At 33.4% G+C, this 19,070-nt stretch overlaps 3 protein-coding genes across 3 annotated transcripts; 2 read left to right on the plus strand and 1 right to left on the minus strand.

Moving 5' to 3' along the window:
• On the plus strand, positions 1–1,878 carry LOC132547767 (uncharacterized). The gene is made up of 2 exons (XM_060211568.1): positions 1–34; positions 1,315–1,878. The coding sequence occupies exons 1-2, from the start codon at positions 1–3 to the stop codon at positions 1,698–1,700; spliced, it is 420 nt and encodes a 139-aa protein (XP_060067551.1). The 3' UTR covers positions 1,701–1,878.
• Positions 1,879–3,429: 1,551 nt separating this feature from the next.
• Positions 3,430–12,116, minus strand: LOC132547761 (nuclear transcription factor Y subunit beta-like). The gene is made up of 9 exons (XM_060211563.1): positions 12,076–12,116; positions 9,959–10,047; positions 9,273–9,343; positions 8,921–8,986; positions 8,583–8,650; positions 8,196–8,325; positions 7,422–7,494; positions 6,460–6,539; positions 3,430–6,022 (listed from the first exon to the last, which is right to left on the minus strand). The coding sequence occupies exons 2-9, from the start codon at positions 10,035–10,037 to the stop codon at positions 5,996–5,998; spliced, it is 594 nt and encodes a 197-aa protein (XP_060067546.1). The 5' UTR covers positions 10,038–10,047; positions 12,076–12,116; the 3' UTR covers positions 3,430–5,995.
• A 509-nt stretch (positions 12,117–12,625) lies between these two features.
• Positions 12,626–19,070, plus strand: LOC132547762 (ubiquitin-like protein 4A-A). The gene is made up of 4 exons (XM_060211564.1): positions 12,626–12,708; positions 14,474–14,579; positions 16,696–16,940; positions 17,650–19,070. Exons 1-4 carry the CDS (start codon positions 12,661–12,663, stop codon positions 17,761–17,763), a joined length of 513 nt encoding a protein of 170 aa, XP_060067547.1. The 5' UTR covers positions 12,626–12,660; the 3' UTR covers positions 17,764–19,070.

Below are 19,070 nucleotides of genomic sequence, written 5' to 3' on the forward strand. Positions count from 1 at the left end.
ATGCCAATTCCCCGAGAGCCGAGGAAAAAGAAAAGTAAGTGTTTACAAAATGCAGTGAAATCGTACAGGAATCACAGGGAATCATAACTAGACCTAATTGGCCTGCAGGGATCATCCGATGTAATTGAATTTATGTAACGAACGTTTGATACACTGTGACTCTGACCCTAATTCGCCTTTCATGTTATTAGTGTTGGTTAATTAGATAAAAGCGATAGACATTCACTCCAGAATGTTACAGACAGATGAACGACAGAATATCACGCCGTCATAACGCTTACTATAGAAGTTAAACTCATTAACTTTACATGTCTCTTATTTCTAAGGTCTCTACAACTTCTACATCTCTTTTCTAGTGTTGAATTCAGTTTTTGTTCTTGTGTTGCTAAAGCATGTTTTAATTTTAGGGAATCATGAAACCCTGTATTTTGCATATTCATGGGAAATTTTATTAAAGTCTGAACGGTAAAATTCTATAGCGGAGTTATAAATCTTTATCTACCATACATAAACATTTGTGGACAATTTAACAAACCTGTTTCATTAATAATTTGTAGCATATCAACCTTATTGTCCTGTAAGTGGCCTATTTTTACAACTCCTATCTTAAACCCTTCTATACCAACACAATGGGTGCCTACTGGTCCTAAATCTTACCAGTCAACACCAACACAATGGGTGCCTACTGGTCCTAAATCTTACCAGTCAACACCAACACAATGGGTGCCTACTGGTCCTAAATCTTACCAGTCAACACCAACACAATGGGTGCCTACTGGTCCTAAATCTTACCAGTCAACACCAACACAATGGGTGCCTACTGGTCCTAAATCTTACCAGTCAACACCAACACAATGGGTGTCTACTGGTCCTAAATCTTATCAGGCAACACCAACACAATTGGTGTCCCCTGGTCCTAAATTTGACCTGTCAACACCAACACAATGGGGCCTACTGATCCTAAATCTAACCAGTCAACACCAACACAATGGGTGTCTATTGGTCCTAAATCTTACCACTCAACACCAACACAATGGATGCCTACTGGTCCTAAATCTTATCAGTCCACACCAACACAATGGGTGCCTACTGGTCCTAAATCTTACAAGCCAACACCAACACAATGGGTGCCTACTGGTCCTAAATTTACCCTGTCAACACCAACACAATGGGTGCTTACTGGTCCTAAATTTAAACTCTTGACACCAACACAACCTGTGTCTATGGGTCCTTAATCTAACATATCAACATATGATTTGTTTCTTTTGTCTTTCTGAACATAACACACATTTATATACTTAATTTGGTTTACAGTGGCGACCACAACTAAGTCAAAGGAGTCGGCAGTGCTGAAGGATAGCAGTCTCGCCATTCTAGCAAAGGAAATCGGCCAGGATGATTTGAATGGACTTGTGTTGACCATGTACCTTAATGTCCCAAACACAGACATTGTAAATATTGCCAATGGGGCATCAGAGTGTGGACTCCTCAATGCCAACGAATCTCTGAGAACGGAAACCACGCGAAAATGTCTCATGCACTGGAAGAACATGCGTGCTGGAGCAAAGGAGAGGGAGAAAGTAAAGGAACTGGACAGAGCATTGAAGGAACTTGGAAAAGCAGAAATTGCTGATATTGTATCAGAGCGACACTCTAATAATGCAGAGCTGACACCTGACGCTTTCTCTAATCTTGGTTAAATGGTTCTTTCTGAATCTAAACCCATTCTTCTACATCGACCCAAACATTTTGTATTTACCGTTATAAATAAAAAGTTGGACGCAGTGTATCAGGTTGCATTGTGTTGTTAAAGAAACATGCTAAATTGGTGAAATATGAATCTCCTTTCTAAAGAGTTCCATGACATACTGAAATTGAAATGCCTAGCCCATATACCAGAAATAGACTCAGATAAGGTTCGAATAGATAATGGACTTTCAAAGGACTTGCCAAGGATCACCTGAGTGCAACTCTCAGGACAATATGGTCTGTGGCTGCTTGAAGAAAAAAACTTACAATTATCACCATTATTGAACTGTATACTTTAAAAAAATAGATATGCATTTTCAACTGCCAAAAAAAAGTGCTTTGGGATAATCTTTTGAATTACTTTTATACAAATACTGCAAATAAATATATAAATTTGTATCATGGTAACATGTGTTTTTCGTAACTAATCCCTCAGAATGTTTGCCCTGTACTCATGCTCAAAGTCATCTTGGCTTCAAAGAAACGAAATTACATGAGATAATTGCAGAATGAACATATAAGTGGTATGTCATATTTATTCATTTCATGTTTGAAATATGTATTGTGAATATCATTTTAATGCCTGAAAGTGAGAACTTCTAAACACCTTATGGTTAATATCAAACAAAAATAATTTGTGACTTGTTAATAGTAAATTACATACCTGTTCCATCCTGCTCAGGACTCTCCATTCTAGCCAAAGTAAACTTATCCCAATATTTCCCATCTGATCAGCATTTCAAGTTGATTGATATGAAAATGTTTCATGTATTGATGTATCTCAAGGTGTCAGAGGTTAAGTCAAGACAATGTGTCTTGTATCTCCCAATGTCAGGGACACAAGGTGTCAGAGGTAAAGTCTAGACAATGTGTCTTGTATCTCCCGATGTCAGGGACACAAGAAGGTGTCGGAGGTAAAGTCTAGACAATGTGTCTTATATCTCCCAATGCTAAGGACATAAGGTGTCAGAGGTAAAGTCTAGATAATGTGTCTTGTATTGATGTATCACCTGATATTAGGGACACAACAAGGTGTCAGAGGTAAAGTCTAGACAATGTGTCTTGTATTGATCTATCACCTGATGTTAGGGTCACAACAAGGTGTCAGAGGTAAAGTCTTGACAATGTGTATTGTGTTGATGTATCTCCCGATGTTAGGGACAAAAGGTGTCAGAGGTAAGGCCAAGACAATGTGTCTTGTATTGATGTATCCCCTGATGTTAGGGACACAAGGTGTCAGAGGTAAAGTCTAGACAATGTGTCTTGTATCTTCCGATGTTAGGGACACAAGGTGTCAGAGGTAAAGTCTAGACAATGTGTCTTGTATTGATGTATCCCCTGATGTTATGGACACAACAAGGTGTCAGAGGTAAAGTCTAGACAATGTGTCTTGTATCTCCCGATGTTAGGGACACAAGGTGTCAGAGGTAAAGTCTTGACAATGTGTCTTGTATTGATGTATCCCCTGATGTTATGGACACAAGGTGTCAGAGGTAAGGCCAAGACAATGTGTCTTGTATTGATGTATCCCATTGACGACAATGATTAAAATTTGTCATGTGTATTCAAATTAAAACAGAAAATTCCATTAAAATGATAAAGTAACACATTAGATGATGTATACCGGAAATGAAAAAAATAATGATACTAATAATTAAGTATATTCATAGTGATATTTTATTCGCATGATTTTACGTTAACAATCATCAACATTTAGACTTAAATTAGTAAAAACATTTCCCATTATTAGGTAAAAGCACCACACTTTACAGAACATTCTAATTATTTCTCTTTTTTTTTACAATTTTAGTAAAATACAAAACAGAAAGAACAGAAGGACAATTAAAAAAATAATCATTTTTCAAACTGACATGTAATATGTGTGCAACCAACTATCACATACTTTGTCAAAAGTATGTTGGACACCTTTGGGAAAAGAACCAATGGCATTCCACTCCACCAAAGGCAGTTTTATATAGAAATGTCCTCCACTTGTTATTTGGAGATACTAGAACTTATAATAAAATTCCTGGAATAATGAGTATTTCATTTATTCTAAGAAAAGCTCCCTCCCTTATAGATGTCCTTTGATTCATTTTCTGTAAGGTAAACCATATACCTACAGAAGTCCAGAACAAATTATGATGTGATCTTTTAAACATCCCTTAATTGAAAAATGTCAAACCCTTCGAAGATTTGTTAAAATAACTCACGTTTCAGAAATACATGATTTCAAACAAAATGAAATTGTCCAACAAAACATATAAATACACAGATGCAAGTGAGTGAGGTGGCAAGTTTTATCTTTGATCTAGAATTTTAAAAGTTTAAATGTAGCACATATATATAATCTAGTGGAACACAGTCTGTCCTTTATCAAGTACAAGTTTCATAAACATGATATTCTAACCTCATGGAAATGGAAAATGACGAGACATATAAATCTTATTTACACTGTACAAAATACTACTGAAGATGTGAAATGTTGTAAATGAATTAGGTATTACACAAAACATACAAATTTTCACATATTTTGAAATGCTCTATGTTCTTGGTGACTGGATAAATTTACAAAATATTTGTATGATTGAAATTCTTCTTATTTTTGTCATATAAAGCTTCCTTGATTTTTAAGAGCAAGCAAATGCTTTGTTTTGTTTTGATTTCATTATGATAATAAGGATTATTTACTTGTAAAATATCCTGAAACTACCAAATTTCTTTTCACAATTTTTTTAATATGAACCAATCCAAAAAATGTTTCCCTTTTTTTTCAAAATTTCGAGAGATATTTGAAAAATAATACTAATTTTTTGTAGTCTAATGACCTATTTTTAAATCTCAAAGTTCTAGTATGGTACGCACATATAAAATTGTCATGGTATCAATTAGAGGGCATCACTACATTTACTGTCACCTTACTTACAAACAATAAATAAAGGAATGGCACACTGCATTACATCTTACACACACTTTCACTTAGAGCAGTTGAAAATGTCCCTAAACAATGATCATACAGAGGCAGATCATTTATAGTAGATCTGGTGCTGTATGATATCAGATCTTAGTAAAGGAGAATAGGTTGGATAAAAAAAACCAATCCATGAATGGATGAAAAATAAAAGAAGCACTACACATATTTGATACTATGGTATTGAGTGCTTAGATTCAAGCAAGCCTAGTATTAAATTGTATCCCAACTTTTTCATTTAGAAGATAAAACACAGTTATAATGAAAAACAATTAGATTTCAGATCAATTAAGATCTGAACTTTATAATCCTCAATTAATATAATTACATAACATTATGATTTAAATAGCACACATTATTTCTTAATAGTTTAAATGTTCAATAAGTCATGATAATTCTACAGAAACATGCTTTGCCTAATGGCAAAGATTCTCATTTTGCAGCAGACATATACAATGAACTATAGTATTTGAACTTACATATATATATACACGAGTGTCAATAATCATTACTACAGAAATGGATTTTTCACCAAAAATTAGAGATTTGTATGTTAAAGCAGCACTACTGGGAACCAACAGTGCCATTATTACACGAAAAAATTGTTTGTGTATCACTAATCTCCATTATATGCTTACATATTATGAAGTTAGAAATTTCTGTTTCCCACTGCTTAGTAAAATTAGTGATATATTATTTGTATGTGTTGATCAGTCTTTAAATCTTTTGTTTTAGTAAGGAAGAAGAAAGCTAAATTGACAAAAATTGGCACAATTTTCATAAATCTTAAATAAAAATGAAACAAATGTAACATCCATTGAAGTTCAAGATCAAACATTTTTCACTTTATATGTACAGCAGTAACCATGCTTTTTGACATCATTTGTGAAATTACTGGCTCTACATCACTAGCTTCCATTGTGCCTTCATTATACCAGTATGATATTAAACTTTTCACATGATGCCATTTTTTTATTTTTCATATGTGATTATGAAATGAGTCTAAGAATTTTGAATTTCAACAAGCCTCTGGCAACTGTTCTCTATAACCACATATAGGATGTCAGAACAGCATGAATAAAGTGTTGGATGGATTAAGGATACTTAACTGTACATCACTGATCATACACAAAGATTGTGAGTGATTAGAGAAGCCACTTAATTACAACATACTCTGTTGTTCAATATTGCAATAATCCCATCAGGTAAAAAAATCACTTTCTTACAACCTGAAGAAAGGGATAGAACACTAAAATTCTCAACAGTATATCCACTTCATCCAAACGTTATCTGTTGTGATATCTGTAAATATAAACATGTAACTGGTATAGAAACAAATATTGGTAATTATCACCTCAAATAACAGTGAATATTTCTTATATTTTTAAGTATCAAGACTAATAATAATTTAGCCAGGCAAAGTTAATTTTAAAGATATGTTGGAAATACATTTTTATATCCATAAGCTTTCTGTTAAAAAATCAGTGGAACTTAACCATTTCATAGCATACTGATAACACAGTGCATCCACTATTGTTGATCCCAGGTGTAAGAAATTAACAAATGTGTATGAACTATCTCCGGCTTGACTTATGCCTGGTTTGACACTGCACAAAGCCAAGTACTTTGATGGGAAACATTAGTAATTGTACAACGTTTTACAAGATAACTTTTTGTGTAAATATTGCTATCATTTTCACTTTTCACATACAAATGTTAATAGTAGTCATGAAGCTCACCTGATTTGGAGGATATGTTGCCGTGTATATTACATTCTGTTGATCTGTTGCCAAGATATTGCTTTGTAATGTGTGGGCATCTGTTGAATATCAATATTAGAAAGTTATAAGGAATTAATGTTATAACTTCAAGTACAAATTCTTCCCTATATCTTTGGTAAATCAGGTTATTATGGGGAATTGTTTTAATGGTAAAGAACATGATCTCACTAGAAGATATAATCAATTCATTAAACAATTCTGTAATAAGAATTCCCCCTGATTCCAGATCGCTATAACGAGTAAGTCTCCATTGAAATAATCGTTCAGAAAAAAAATATATATATGACTGTTTCGTACTGTAGGTCAAAAGTATTGTTTTCATATATATGGGACATGTATGTACAAATGTTTTGCATATTTTTGAAAGAGTTATAGCCAATTTCCAAACTTAAAAAAAAAAAGAAAAAAAAGATACGTGCTGTGAACCATGTGATCTACCTGCACCTACTAAATCTGATTTCTGCAGTACCTAAATATTCTGAGAAATTGATTCAACACATTTTTATCATGTAGAGAGTGGATATGTATACAAAGGGAAATATAACACTTGTTTCCACTACTTCAAGACAAAATTTAGCAAGAGAGTACCTGTTATAGAGAAATAAAATAGCCACATTGTTATCTACACCAGTTAACTGTAAATAAACAGAGACGGAGATGGAGAGAAGGACACATACTTGACTTCATTAGGTCCTTGTAGGGTATGGTGCTGTAGTTTGTTACATACTAACAAAAGATGAAATACCTTTTAACACAAATGTTGATCTGGGCACCACTATATACCTTGTATAGCTGATGAAGTTAGCCAAATAAAAATTTAGAAATCATATATAAACAAACACTTTCACAGTAATGAACTAAATGCATCACATTGAAATTTATAATACGGATGTTTTATAACAAGGCATTTTGTTACTTACTAAAACTGTCTTCTGAGAGATCTTCTAGTCTACTTTCCTCCGTTATTTGGCCCGACTTGTCACCTTTTGCAGACTGGGGGTGGAAATATTTATCAATGTATTCAAAACTACTACAAAAATATTAAGTAAATACATAGTAAATGTACATGTAGCCAATTCAGCAATGTGAAACCCATGACAGATTTACGGAGTCTGGGCAATTGAGGTTTATATCGAGAAAGGCTTATTTTTGACTAAAAGATTTTCAAGTTCATGTTCAATGCTTTTGCCTTAATTACATAACAAATATGTGTCAAAGATTGTACAAAAGACACACAAATGAATAGCACCTTGTCAAACAATGAATTAAACTATCTCATACAGCTGCTTTGTCCTTCTAGAACTTGTCAGTCCCATAATTCAATAAATTTTGTAATTTTCATATGTCAAATAATCTTAGAACTATGTCATATACATGTGTATATTCTGAATTGTGTCAATATTTGAATGAATTATAATGTGGCATGCAGCTTATGGCAAACCTCTGGGACTTAAAAGTCCAACAGCAGTATCTACAACCTGAGATCTCAAACTGTAACTTAATGATACTCCAGGCAACAAAATCACTGTAGATAATACAGAGGAAAGACAAAACCTCAAGTCTTAAAATGAAGATGACAACTACTGTGTTTGATAACTAAATATAATATTAATGCCTTGTAACTTTGAACATTTATTGAATATAGAGAACATAACAGTCATAACAAATAATACAATGTACAAAGACCCACTCACTTCTCGATATTTTTGAAGGTATAATTTCAGTGGTTCAACGTAGCTGTCGAATCCAAGAGTTGACATCGCAAATAAAATGTCTTCTCCATTTATAGTTTTTCTCTTTTCCTGATGACATCTCTCACTAGCTCTTCATAGGAGTTAAGGGTCATGTATATCATACAGTGTACACATTCCAGTACACTTAAGTACACATTATCAATAGGAAGACTTTCTGTATGTGAAACAATACCAAGAGATGTGATTAGGTAATACTAGTTTAGCAACTGATCAATATGATATAAGTATCTAAATAACAAGTCTGCTTCCTTCTGGACTCGTTAATATAATATAAATAAAAAAGATTCTGACAGAGGGGAAAAAACTAAATAATCCAATAAAGGATACTCGCTGGTAATAAAACTGATGAACTCTGATACACATTCCTGAACACATTCTTTGGCATCTTTTGCAATCTGTAACAAACAGGAATTATGTATTACATCTAGTTATTTCCAGTGGGTCTACAGTAAATTCAAATAGAAACATGTTATGTTAGATGCAACATGAATATTTGGGTAATTTAGTCAATGATTTTGAATACTGTTTGAATTAATTTAGAATGACTCCTGGTTGCAATAGATCCTATATTAATACTTAATTGTTTAGTTTTAGACTAATGTTTTTCAAAAACATCTTAATCATATTGTTTTGAAACAATACACATTTAATAATACTGTACTCACTTTACCAGATTTAGGAATTGATTTCTTCATTATTCTTGCAACATTAGCAATAGGAAGAAATCTGTCCTGTAAGAGATGAACAAACTCAATTAACATTTGTCTGTCAACAGGTGAAAAAAAACCTGCCAACGGAATGTAGCGTATCAGCATGTAAATAAACAATGAAAGTGACATTGTTGTCACAATTACTTTATATCACAATCCCTGGAAGATAATTATCTACGACAATATTTATCATTACAAAATAAGTTGTATTTTCATGTCAAATTATAATCATGTGATGTAGTAAATAAATTTATCCAATGTGTATCAAACTCATACTGCAGTCACAAAGGAATATGATATATCTGACCTGTTCTCTAAGTGGCTCATTATCTCGGGGTTCATCATCATTTTCAACTGACTGTAAAGTTTCATCTCCATCTGTTCATGAAAACCAATGTATATCCAGTATTATTTAAGATAATGAATTAAAAGATGAAAAGTTGTATGTAGGGTATGAAATATAGATACATATGTACTGATATGAATATTTTATAAAGTAAGATGAAAACTAGATTTGGGAAATTTCCTAGTCTAACCTATAGACATAGACTACAGTAATAAACAAAAGACACCAGCATCAGCTATGACACAAAATGTACAAGATGAGATCATTGTGCTATGGAATATTACTAATATATCCACACTTACAATGTAATATGTACTGATATGTATATACTACTGTGATCTGATAAAATTCATTTGAATTCTTTTTTTAATAAGTGACAACAACCTTTTACGGGGGAGACTATTTTAGGACTAATGGATACATTTGTCTTATCTTATCTGGATATTCTGGTATGACTTTGCCTTCCTGTTAGTAGAAACAGTTGTATGAGAAACTTTAGTGCCTGTTTATGTATATTATATATATAATCAAAATTGAACTGTCACTAAACCAGCCATTAACAATTGTCAGAACTTTCTTCATTGTTTGTACTATAAATCCTACCTTCTGGAAACTGATAGTCTTCCAGGTAAAACAAAAATACCTACCATCCTGTAGTTGCACTGATCCTGAAAACATGGAGTCACCAAGGCTATCTACAGCACCATCTCCTGAATTACCATCCATTATAGCTCACCTGATTTGAAGAATGTAAAACACACCATGATCATCATGTAGAAGTAAGTTACACAAGATATACTATATTTAAATTCATTGCTAAGTTTCTTGGACACTACAGAAATATTGGCATGATTGCAGGTCTATCCACAACTTAATATATTTTACAAGTTAGTCTAACAGGAAATGCCAACAAAAGGAAGACTGAAGTTAACATTAACTTATCAATTATTTGATGAAGTCCTTACAGGTATATATCAAATAGGGCATCTGTGTTATCAAATACTGTGTCTTCTTCATTTAACAAAAAAAATCATGCTGTAACCCTGGTAAAATATTAGCTGCAATATACCACTCGGCTAGTGAGAACTTCTCTTAAGCTTGATTGGTTGAGCATCAGACTAGTATGCCAGGGGTACCAGGTTCGATTCCTAGCGGAGGCATTGAAATAAATAATAATGACCTCTGTTACAATGCTATGAGATATTGTGTATTGTGTTCACAGGTTGTCTGTGAATAGTAGTTATCACCATTATATACTCTTTTGAAACTGGAGGATATTTTAAACATGCCAAATGGGCATATATAACATTGCATATAATCAATTATGGCAGTAAATATCAAACTTCTGGTTGTCTCAACTTTATATTTTCTTCACATGTATTCAATTTCAATAGGAAAAAGTCTTAATACAAAGATTAAAAGCAATGATCTTTCATTCCAAAGGATTAAGAACAACAACACAGTGACAATTATTTAATCAAGCATTTCCTTTAACTTCATATGTTGTTAAATGACTGCATTGAGGGTTTTCATTTTGTGAATATTTGAAGAAAAGTAACTTAAGAAATTTGAAAGATTTAAAATCATTTGTCTTCTTTCAGAAACACATTTTCCACTGCCACACTTAGTCATTTTTGTGCGATATATTGGCAATATTTTAGTATTTTCAACTCTGGCACAAGATATCCAAAGAAGGGAAATAACTCCTCTGAAATTGTCGTTACTCCTATGACAATTTTGAAACAATACAAGAGTCTTCATAAGATCAAGCAGCTAAATAGCTATCATAGACTTTGATTATTGTATATTATCTATATACCAAATCATTAAACCAGACACTTGACCTGTACAGGTAGTAGGTAAAGTCAAAGGCCTGATATTTGTTGTTACTCCTTCTAATCATGTTATGTTGTTGTTAGTACTATTTGAACATTGTCAGTTTGAGTAAAGTTCAATGTCTTTTTGACATCTCAATAAAGGCATGACAGCTTCAATTCAATGGATGACATCAACATCAACACACTTTCAAAAATTAAGACAATTAAAATCTGTATGCAAACTTAAAAGAGAGCAAGATACCATATTGGTTACATTAGAAGCATGTATAGGAGTAGATTAAATTTGTGGTTAATAAGAGTGAGTAAATGTAATAAAAATTAAAATGAATGGAACTCGAATTCAGGACAGCAAAACATTGGACTACCCTGAAAAAGTTCCATTCCCTAGAATTTTACATTTTGCTATACTCCAGCACATAAAATCATAAAATTGCGAAACTTAAGTCTAAATAGGCTTTAATTCATAGCTCAAACGTTACATTTCATTGTTAAAAAATACGAGAGATTTCATGTAGTTTCATTTAACACGTAATGCCACTTCAGAGTGTCGACAAAACGATAGGGCCAATAGGTTTTCCGTGTTGGTGGTTTCGAAGTGGATCTTGGGCCAAAACGACATTTGGTCAAGTTAAAGCATATAACTGAAGGATTTCATACATTAAAAACTAGTCGATCTAATACAAATATCCACAAAAGGCGTAGAAATGACAAGACAGGTGAACGAAATGGGCGAAATTTATATTTCACACCGAAATCATTCTTTTAACAACACAAAAGAAACATGGCGCCTCGTATATTGAAGTCTATCTTGAAACATGTGAAGCTTTGGTTTACATATTTGATTTTCCATTGAAGTATTCACGTGTATGTCAATTCAAAATAATCGCACGTGTAGACCATTGGCCATTAGGATAGTATCAACAAACCTCTGTGATTGAGAAGAACTTGAGAAATTGGTTGGTCAATGCAGGAGCCAGTGAGATTTCAGAGACTGCCAGCCACTCAGCAGAGAATGTGACATTCGATGGCTGTTAAATTAATTGTCTCGTCCCATGGAAACTCTTCATTAATTTAATGAATTTATATGTATGACATTTAAGCACAGTAATTTGCAACTAATGAATTAATATTTTTCGGACATACAGCTTTCTTGAATTCGTACATGTTACTTCACAAATAGAAATAACATCAAAATTGGCATAATGACGTGGTTGTTTGATTAATGTAACAGCCGAGTGTGATTACGTTTCCTGACCTTGCAGTTTAATGTATAGGTCTGTGATCATAGCGCTGTTTTCGTATTCAGAAAGAAATCTTCGTAATGTAACCGAAATCAGTTAAGAATTATCGTTAAATTTAATTTATTCAATAAATGACTATGGTATAAATGAAGCTATAGAATAACTACGCTTACAATACGTGCAGATATTATTGCCCTCTGTGAAACACAAAACGGAAGTGACGAATATCTGGAAAATCCCCTCACATGAAGTCGATGTGAAAATACGATAATGCATATTTACGTTAAAGTTCTGAAAGGAAATGAAATAGAAGTAGCTGTAAGTATTAAGAAGAGTAATAGTTAAAGTATTCTTTTTAAATACGATGTTGTAACTGATCAGAATATTTATAGTCAGCTCGTTAGTTGGTTAAGGCACTGGCACGTTACAAACAGTACAAATAAGAATATGCATTAAATGGGACATGTCCTACACGGATACATGGCTCAAACCCATTTGATACATATTCTCATTTGCGAAGTACACATTCCCTTCTTGGCTGATGCAGTGGAACCACAATACGACTCGATTCGAACACCACACTTCGGAATACAAAACTCAATACACCTACTGATCCGTTTTTGGCATTTTTGATTCTACCATATACTTGCCTCATTCATGTAGTAGTAATAACACTTTCAGAGAAGAAAGATCATGCAAGTGACGCATGTGAGAAGGCTTGGGGACAATCGCAGATTTAAAAAAGCTACTTATCTTATTTTGCGTTCTAATGTGCTCCAACAAAGCCTGTTGAGGTCTGTAGAAATAGTTTGCAGGTCGGGATTGACTTATACCAGAAATGTTACATTTGTAGCAGAACTAGATTAGATTGATGTTTCTCTCCCTTTACATTTGCTTCTTAACAAGGGGATACCAAAACCTTGATTGCATAAATAGTTATGTCTTTTGGAGCATAGAAGATCAATCTAGAGTTCAAAGAGTCCTTGGTTCCAACCTCACCCAACTGGCTGCAGTGGATCCCGGGTTCAAACCCTTTACTGGTTGTGCATCTTACTTCTCATATTACATGTATAAAGTGCCAACTATATAAACCAGTTTGTTAGCATAAACAAACAGACAGGTCACTGACTTATTCATGCCAAAAACCAGTTCTAACCATGCCAGAACCTGTGAAAACCATGCATTGGCGAGAATGGTACATGTATTTGTGAGTGTAGGCTAGCTTAGTATTGTATATCTACAAAACACAATGCTGGTATATGAATGTGGGGCAGGTAGTCATAAAAAACACAGGACAAGTACATATGACATACCCTTTTTTCTTTATTTACCAGAATTCATTTTCGTCCACATAGCTTCACTGGAATTTAAGACATATATCCAACTTATGAGGAAAAAAGTTTCAGATTATTATCTGTGAAGTAGGGTATTCAAATGAGGGCAGCTATACCTGTGAGAAACTGACTGACCTCATTAGTTTTCAGAATCAGTGCACATTCATATTTTATTTAATTTCCAAGTGTTTGTCTGTTATAAATGGTGCCAATGTAAAGAAAAAAGGTGTTAAAAAAATCCCGCTGAGTTCCTTGAACCTGGATCTCCAGCATTATCATCTGTGGTTCAACCAACTGAGCCAAAAAGAAATAACAAATATTCAAGTAAAATCAACTTGCACCTCTTATAGAAATGTAAACTGCTACCATGACTTGGTGTCTGCTACAAATACGATATAATCAGCATTCTAGAAAGGGGATCAAAAAAATAAGTTATTTAGATACCAAATCAAATGTGCTCCTAATTAACACAAGGTGGATGAAAAGAGACCTGACCATTATCTTAACTTTATCATTAACATACCATTTTGTGTGAATAAAATATACTCCAGATCTTATTAACTCATTGATCCTATCATCAGTCATGTACAAAAAATATACAGCTGATAGGAATTTTTAACATACCATTTGATTTGAAAACTTAATTATCACAGTATGTATATGATATGTTTGCCCTATACTGGGTATTTTGTCTGTCCACACTTTAATTAATGTTAATAATCACTTTTCGAGTTTCAATTTTGTAATAGGTGTCTCCAAGCCATACCATAGAAGATGTCAAAGGTATTTTGGAAATGCAATTTTGTATGCCTGCAGCTCAGCAGAAACTAGTATACAAGGGAAAGACACTAACAGGTGAGAGTTATGAGTGTGTGTTGTATTAGGAGGAGGGGGGGATCTGTTTGGTTTGGGCATGATCAACCAAGGTTCAAACCTGACAAATTTACTTGAAATCTAAATAGCTACATTGTACATACCCCTACTAGTTTCAGTTGAGAACTTAGAATCACAGGTTCCTAGGAGATATACACATCACTGTTTTGATTTGATTATCAAGACACACACAGTTGAGACACACGTGGTGCTATTGGTTTCATTGTAAAGACACACAGAGAGTTATTGATTTGAGTCTTAAGACGCAAAGAATGCTTTTTATTCAAGAGCTAAGTCACACAAAGTGTTATTGACTTTAGTGTTGATAGTAAGAACAATGAATACCATTGATCATTTATTGATTTGTGTTTTAAGACACTTCGGAACAGGATTGTTTTAGGTTTAAAGACACATATAACAGTATTTATTGAATGTAAGAAATAAAACACTATTTATTTGATGTTAAGACACCTCAGAACAGTATTGTTTTAGGTTTAAAGACACATATAACAGTATTTATTGAATGTAAGAAATAAAACGCTATTTATTTGATGTTAAGACACCTCAGAGCAGGATTGTTTTGGGTTTAAAGACACACATAACAGTATTTATTGAAGGTAAGAAATAAAACACAATTTATTTGATGTTAAGACACCTCAGAAGTGGATTGTTTTGGGTTTAAAGACACACATAAAAGTATTTATTGAATGTTATGAAATGGAACACTATTTATTCTATGTTAAGATACCCCAGAACACAATTGTTTTGAGTGTTCATACGCACAGAACTTGAGAGTTCAAATACAAAGCAAATGATTGTTTTGAATGTTAAGACACACATGACAATATTGATTTATTTGTATGATTGTTTGATTGATCTAAAGCCACATAGAACACTACTGATTTGAGTGTTAAATATAGAACACTACCGATTTGAGTGTTAATATAGAACACTACTGATTTGAGTGTTAAATATAGAACACTACCGATTTGAGTGTTAATATAGAACACTACTGATTTGAGTGTAAAGACACAGAACACTCCTGATTTGAGTGTTAAGACACAGAACACTTCTGATTTGAGCGTTAAGACACAGAACACTACTGATTTGAGTGTTAAGACAGAGCACACTTGTGAATTTAATGTTAAGACACAGAAAACTACTGATTTGAGTGTTAAGACACAGAACACTACTGATTTGAGTGTTAAGACACAGAAAACTGCTGATTTGAGTGTTAAGACACAGAACACTACTGGTTTGAGTATTAAGACAGAGCACACTTGTGAATTTAATGTTAAGACACAGAAAACTACTGATTTGAGTGTTAAGACACAGAACACTACTGATTTGAGTGTTAAGACACAGAACACTACTGATTTGAGTGTTAAGACACAGAACACTACTGATTTGAGTGTTAAGACACAGAACACTACTGGTTTGAGTGTTAAGACAGAGCACACTTGTGAATTTAATGTTAAAACACAGAAAACTACTGATTTGAGTGTTTAGACACAGAACACTAGTGATTTGAGTGTTAAGACACAGAACACTACTGATTTGAGTGTTAAGATACTGAACACTACTGATTTGATTGTTAAGACACAGAACACTACTGGTTTGATTGTTAAGACACAAAACACTACTGATTTGAGTGTTCAGACACATAACACCACTGATTTGATTGTTAAGACACAGAACACTACTGATTTGATTGTTACCCTAAAGAAGAACACTTGGTAGTTTGGTAATTTTCACACAGATTTTAAGACAAGGTCACTTATCAGAACAGTTAAGGTTGCAGTTATCATAATGATAAGAGGACACTTTTTATGTGTTGTCAAACTATAGAAATTTAGATTAGGTGCTTGCATGAAGTTCCTTTTTTTCTGGGGGATATATGTAGTGACTTGCTCATTTTTACAGCCAAAACTGTAGGCAATGCACTGAGGTTACTTAGGGTTAACCATCTTAGAACCGAGACATTTTATTTAAAGATATAATTTTTGTTAAATATTAACTTCTAACAGTCTTTACTGAGTCACTAGATTGGATGGTGTAATGACGTGTTACAATAGGAATGTGATCACTGGTGTTTCAGATGGAAAGAGACTCTCAGATTACCACATTTCTGATGGAGACAAAGTGTTTCTTTTCCAAAAGAAGGGTGACATGTCTGGCACAAGTACACCCATTACACCAGGCCAGACAGCTGTAGAAATGCCTGCGGCACCCAGTGAAGTAGGATCCTGTAGTACAACAGTTCTGTGGGATAAACTTCTCGACTTTTTACAGAGACACTTTACTAAAACAGATGCACAGAAAGTCCTTGTAGAATTTCAAAAGGTGAGAATGTTAAGAGTGAAATATTTACTTCATGTTGGTAAGTATATCAAGGACAGAAGGCACAACCAGTGAGAAACTGATGTGTGATATTTTGATGGTTAATCTGTCATTTCATCAGACAGATATGAAATTATTTTGGACTGAGGTTTGCATTGTACCATTCAGTAATTATGACTGGACTTTCTGTATTGTAATCTCATGTACACTAATTGGGATAGACTGATGAAATGGTGATTATAATGAGAACAGGTCATTTTGGTGACCTCCAGTTTATAAAGTTGATTCGGATACAGTGTGTTTAAAACCTATAAATGTGTAAGGGACACTATGTGCTACTTTAGCCCTGTTTGAAACCGGCCCGTTATGTTCTGGTCATTTCCTTGACCAACCACTTCTTTAGAATCTGGAACTTAGTAAATACATGTACTTAACTGATGCTGCCTTACTGGAGGTCCTCACATCTGAATTTTCGTTATGGTCGATCAGCCACAAAGAATTAAAGTAGTACAATCATTTTTATACCAAGGGAATGTTTTATACAAAAAATTATCCTTTTATAAAATTTCCACTTGAAGAATACTAAATGTTTGTTTGCTACATAGATTTTAATGCTTATTTTCTCTGTTGCTCAGGTTACATGATAAATATGTACATGGACCCTATATCTCTTTCATCAATAATAATGTTGTCTGCTTTGATTTTTTTTCAGGATTTTTATGCACAGCTGAAATGTCTAAGCCTTGATGATATAGAGAGACTAGCAGCAAAGAAGCTACGTGCTAACGCCAATGGAAAAGTGAATGGGCACGAACACATGACTTGATATTATCAATTTTATTAATACTTCTTTGAATTTGACTTTTATTACAATTCTCTTCATGTTTTATCTGGGATGGTCACAGGTTAATGGATCCACAACAACAGAAACAAATGTTCCCTGTTCTGTGACCACATGTATGTATCTTTACATTATTAGACAGTTTCCTCATGTGTCAGTTGAGAGTGACTGGCTCTCCATTCATGGGCCAGGTGTGCTCCTGGGTCTTCACTAACAATTTGTGTGTTATACTTTTTCAATTGTTTGGTTGTAAATGTACTGTACTAAATGAAGCATATGAGATCAGTACTCTACATAATGGGGGATTGTAACACTCATGTAAGACTGCATGTATTAGACATTACAACTGTATCAAACTAATTGTATTTAAAATCACTAATTTAATTAGATTGAAAATGAAATTTGCGATCCTGTATTTCATCATTATCAAACCATTTTTTGAATGTTGTAAGAGAAGTTGACACCAGTGTAAATGACTTGTGTCTTCCCTCCATAGAAATCTTTTTATTTTCTGATTGAAAACCTTTCATATTTATAGTAATTTTTCTTAATAGTTGAATGAGCAGATGATGTTTTTTTCTGTAACAATTACTTGGTAAACCATATTATGCTTGTGTAAAAGGCTACCTGTTACTTGGTCTTTTCAAGTTTAATTTCTCTTCTAAAATTCAAGAATATCTTTAATATATATCTGTAGCTATGCCTGCAAAACCAGGGTTGCCTGATCCTAAAGATCCGAGATGAAGGAGTATTACATGAATAAAAGAATAACAATGCAGGCCCACGAGGATTTTTGTTTATTCTTACAAGGAACATTGAAGTATTTCCATAAATTTTTCACAAAAATGAAGCCATATGTGTAATTGACAGCTGATAATTCTACATTGAATTCTGGTTTCATTGAAGCATTTATATTAGATTGCTTCATGTTATACTTCAAATTTCTAATTGCAATGAATTAAGATAAATTTCTGAAATTTAAAGTGGTCTCAAGTAAAGAGACTTTCAAATGAAACTTGTGTGAAAACCTATGAAAGGTCTACTGCAGAATAAGCTTGTGCTTTATGCACTTTTTACCATAGATATCATTATACATGTATGTGAAGTGTAATGTTTAACTTTCTGCTGACTTCTGTTAATGCACATTGTTTTACTTGGTGGGATACCATAAAAAAGACCAAATGAATTTAAGAAAGTAAAATTACAAGGATTTTAAAGATTTATTTATCAGCGCTATGATGTATATGTAATGATTGTGTGTCATTGATATCTATTAAAGTATTTGAAATCAC

Source organism: Ylistrum balloti, unplaced genomic scaffold, assembly GCF_031769215.1.
Source record: "Ylistrum balloti isolate Yb309-2 unplaced genomic scaffold, AGI_CSIRO_Ybal_v1 Utg369974, whole genome shotgun sequence".
NCBI lineage: Eukaryota > Metazoa > Mollusca > Bivalvia > Pectinida > Pectinidae > Ylistrum > Ylistrum balloti.

What these genes read in the sequence shown, in the direction of transcription:
- LOC132547767 (XM_060211568.1), top strand. Translation starts at nt 1, where the DNA reads ATGCCAATTCCCCGAGAGCCGAGGAAAAAGAAAA. An exon ending in AGAGCCGAGGAAAAAGAAAA is followed by an intron (nt 35 to 1,314) that starts GTAAGTGTTTAC and finishes TTTGGTTTACAG; the next exon opens with TGGCGACCACAACTAAGTCA.
- LOC132547761 (XM_060211563.1), bottom strand. Translation starts at nt 10,037, where the DNA reads ATGGATGGTAATTCAGGAGATGGTGCTGTAGATAGCCTTGGTGACTCC. An exon ending in ATGAGCCACTTAGAGAACAG is followed by an intron (nt 8,987 to 9,272) that starts GTCAGATATATC and finishes CATCTCTTACAG; the next exon opens with GACAGATTTCTTCCTATTGC. An exon ending in ATCAGTTTTATTACCAGCGA is followed by an intron (nt 8,326 to 8,582) that starts GTATCCTTTATT and finishes ACTCCTATGAAG; the next exon opens with AGCTAGTGAGAGATGTCATC.
- LOC132547762 (XM_060211564.1), top strand. Translation starts at nt 12,661, where the DNA reads ATGCATATTTACGTTAAAGTTCTGAAAGGAAATGAAATAGAAGTAGCT. An exon ending in GAAATGAAATAGAAGTAGCT is followed by an intron (nt 12,709 to 14,473) that starts GTAAGTATTAAG and finishes ATTTTGTAATAG; the next exon opens with GTGTCTCCAAGCCATACCAT. An exon ending in TCCTTGTAGAATTTCAAAAG is followed by an intron (nt 16,941 to 17,649) that starts GTGAGAATGTTA and finishes ATTTTTTTTCAG; the next exon opens with GATTTTTATGCACAGCTGAA.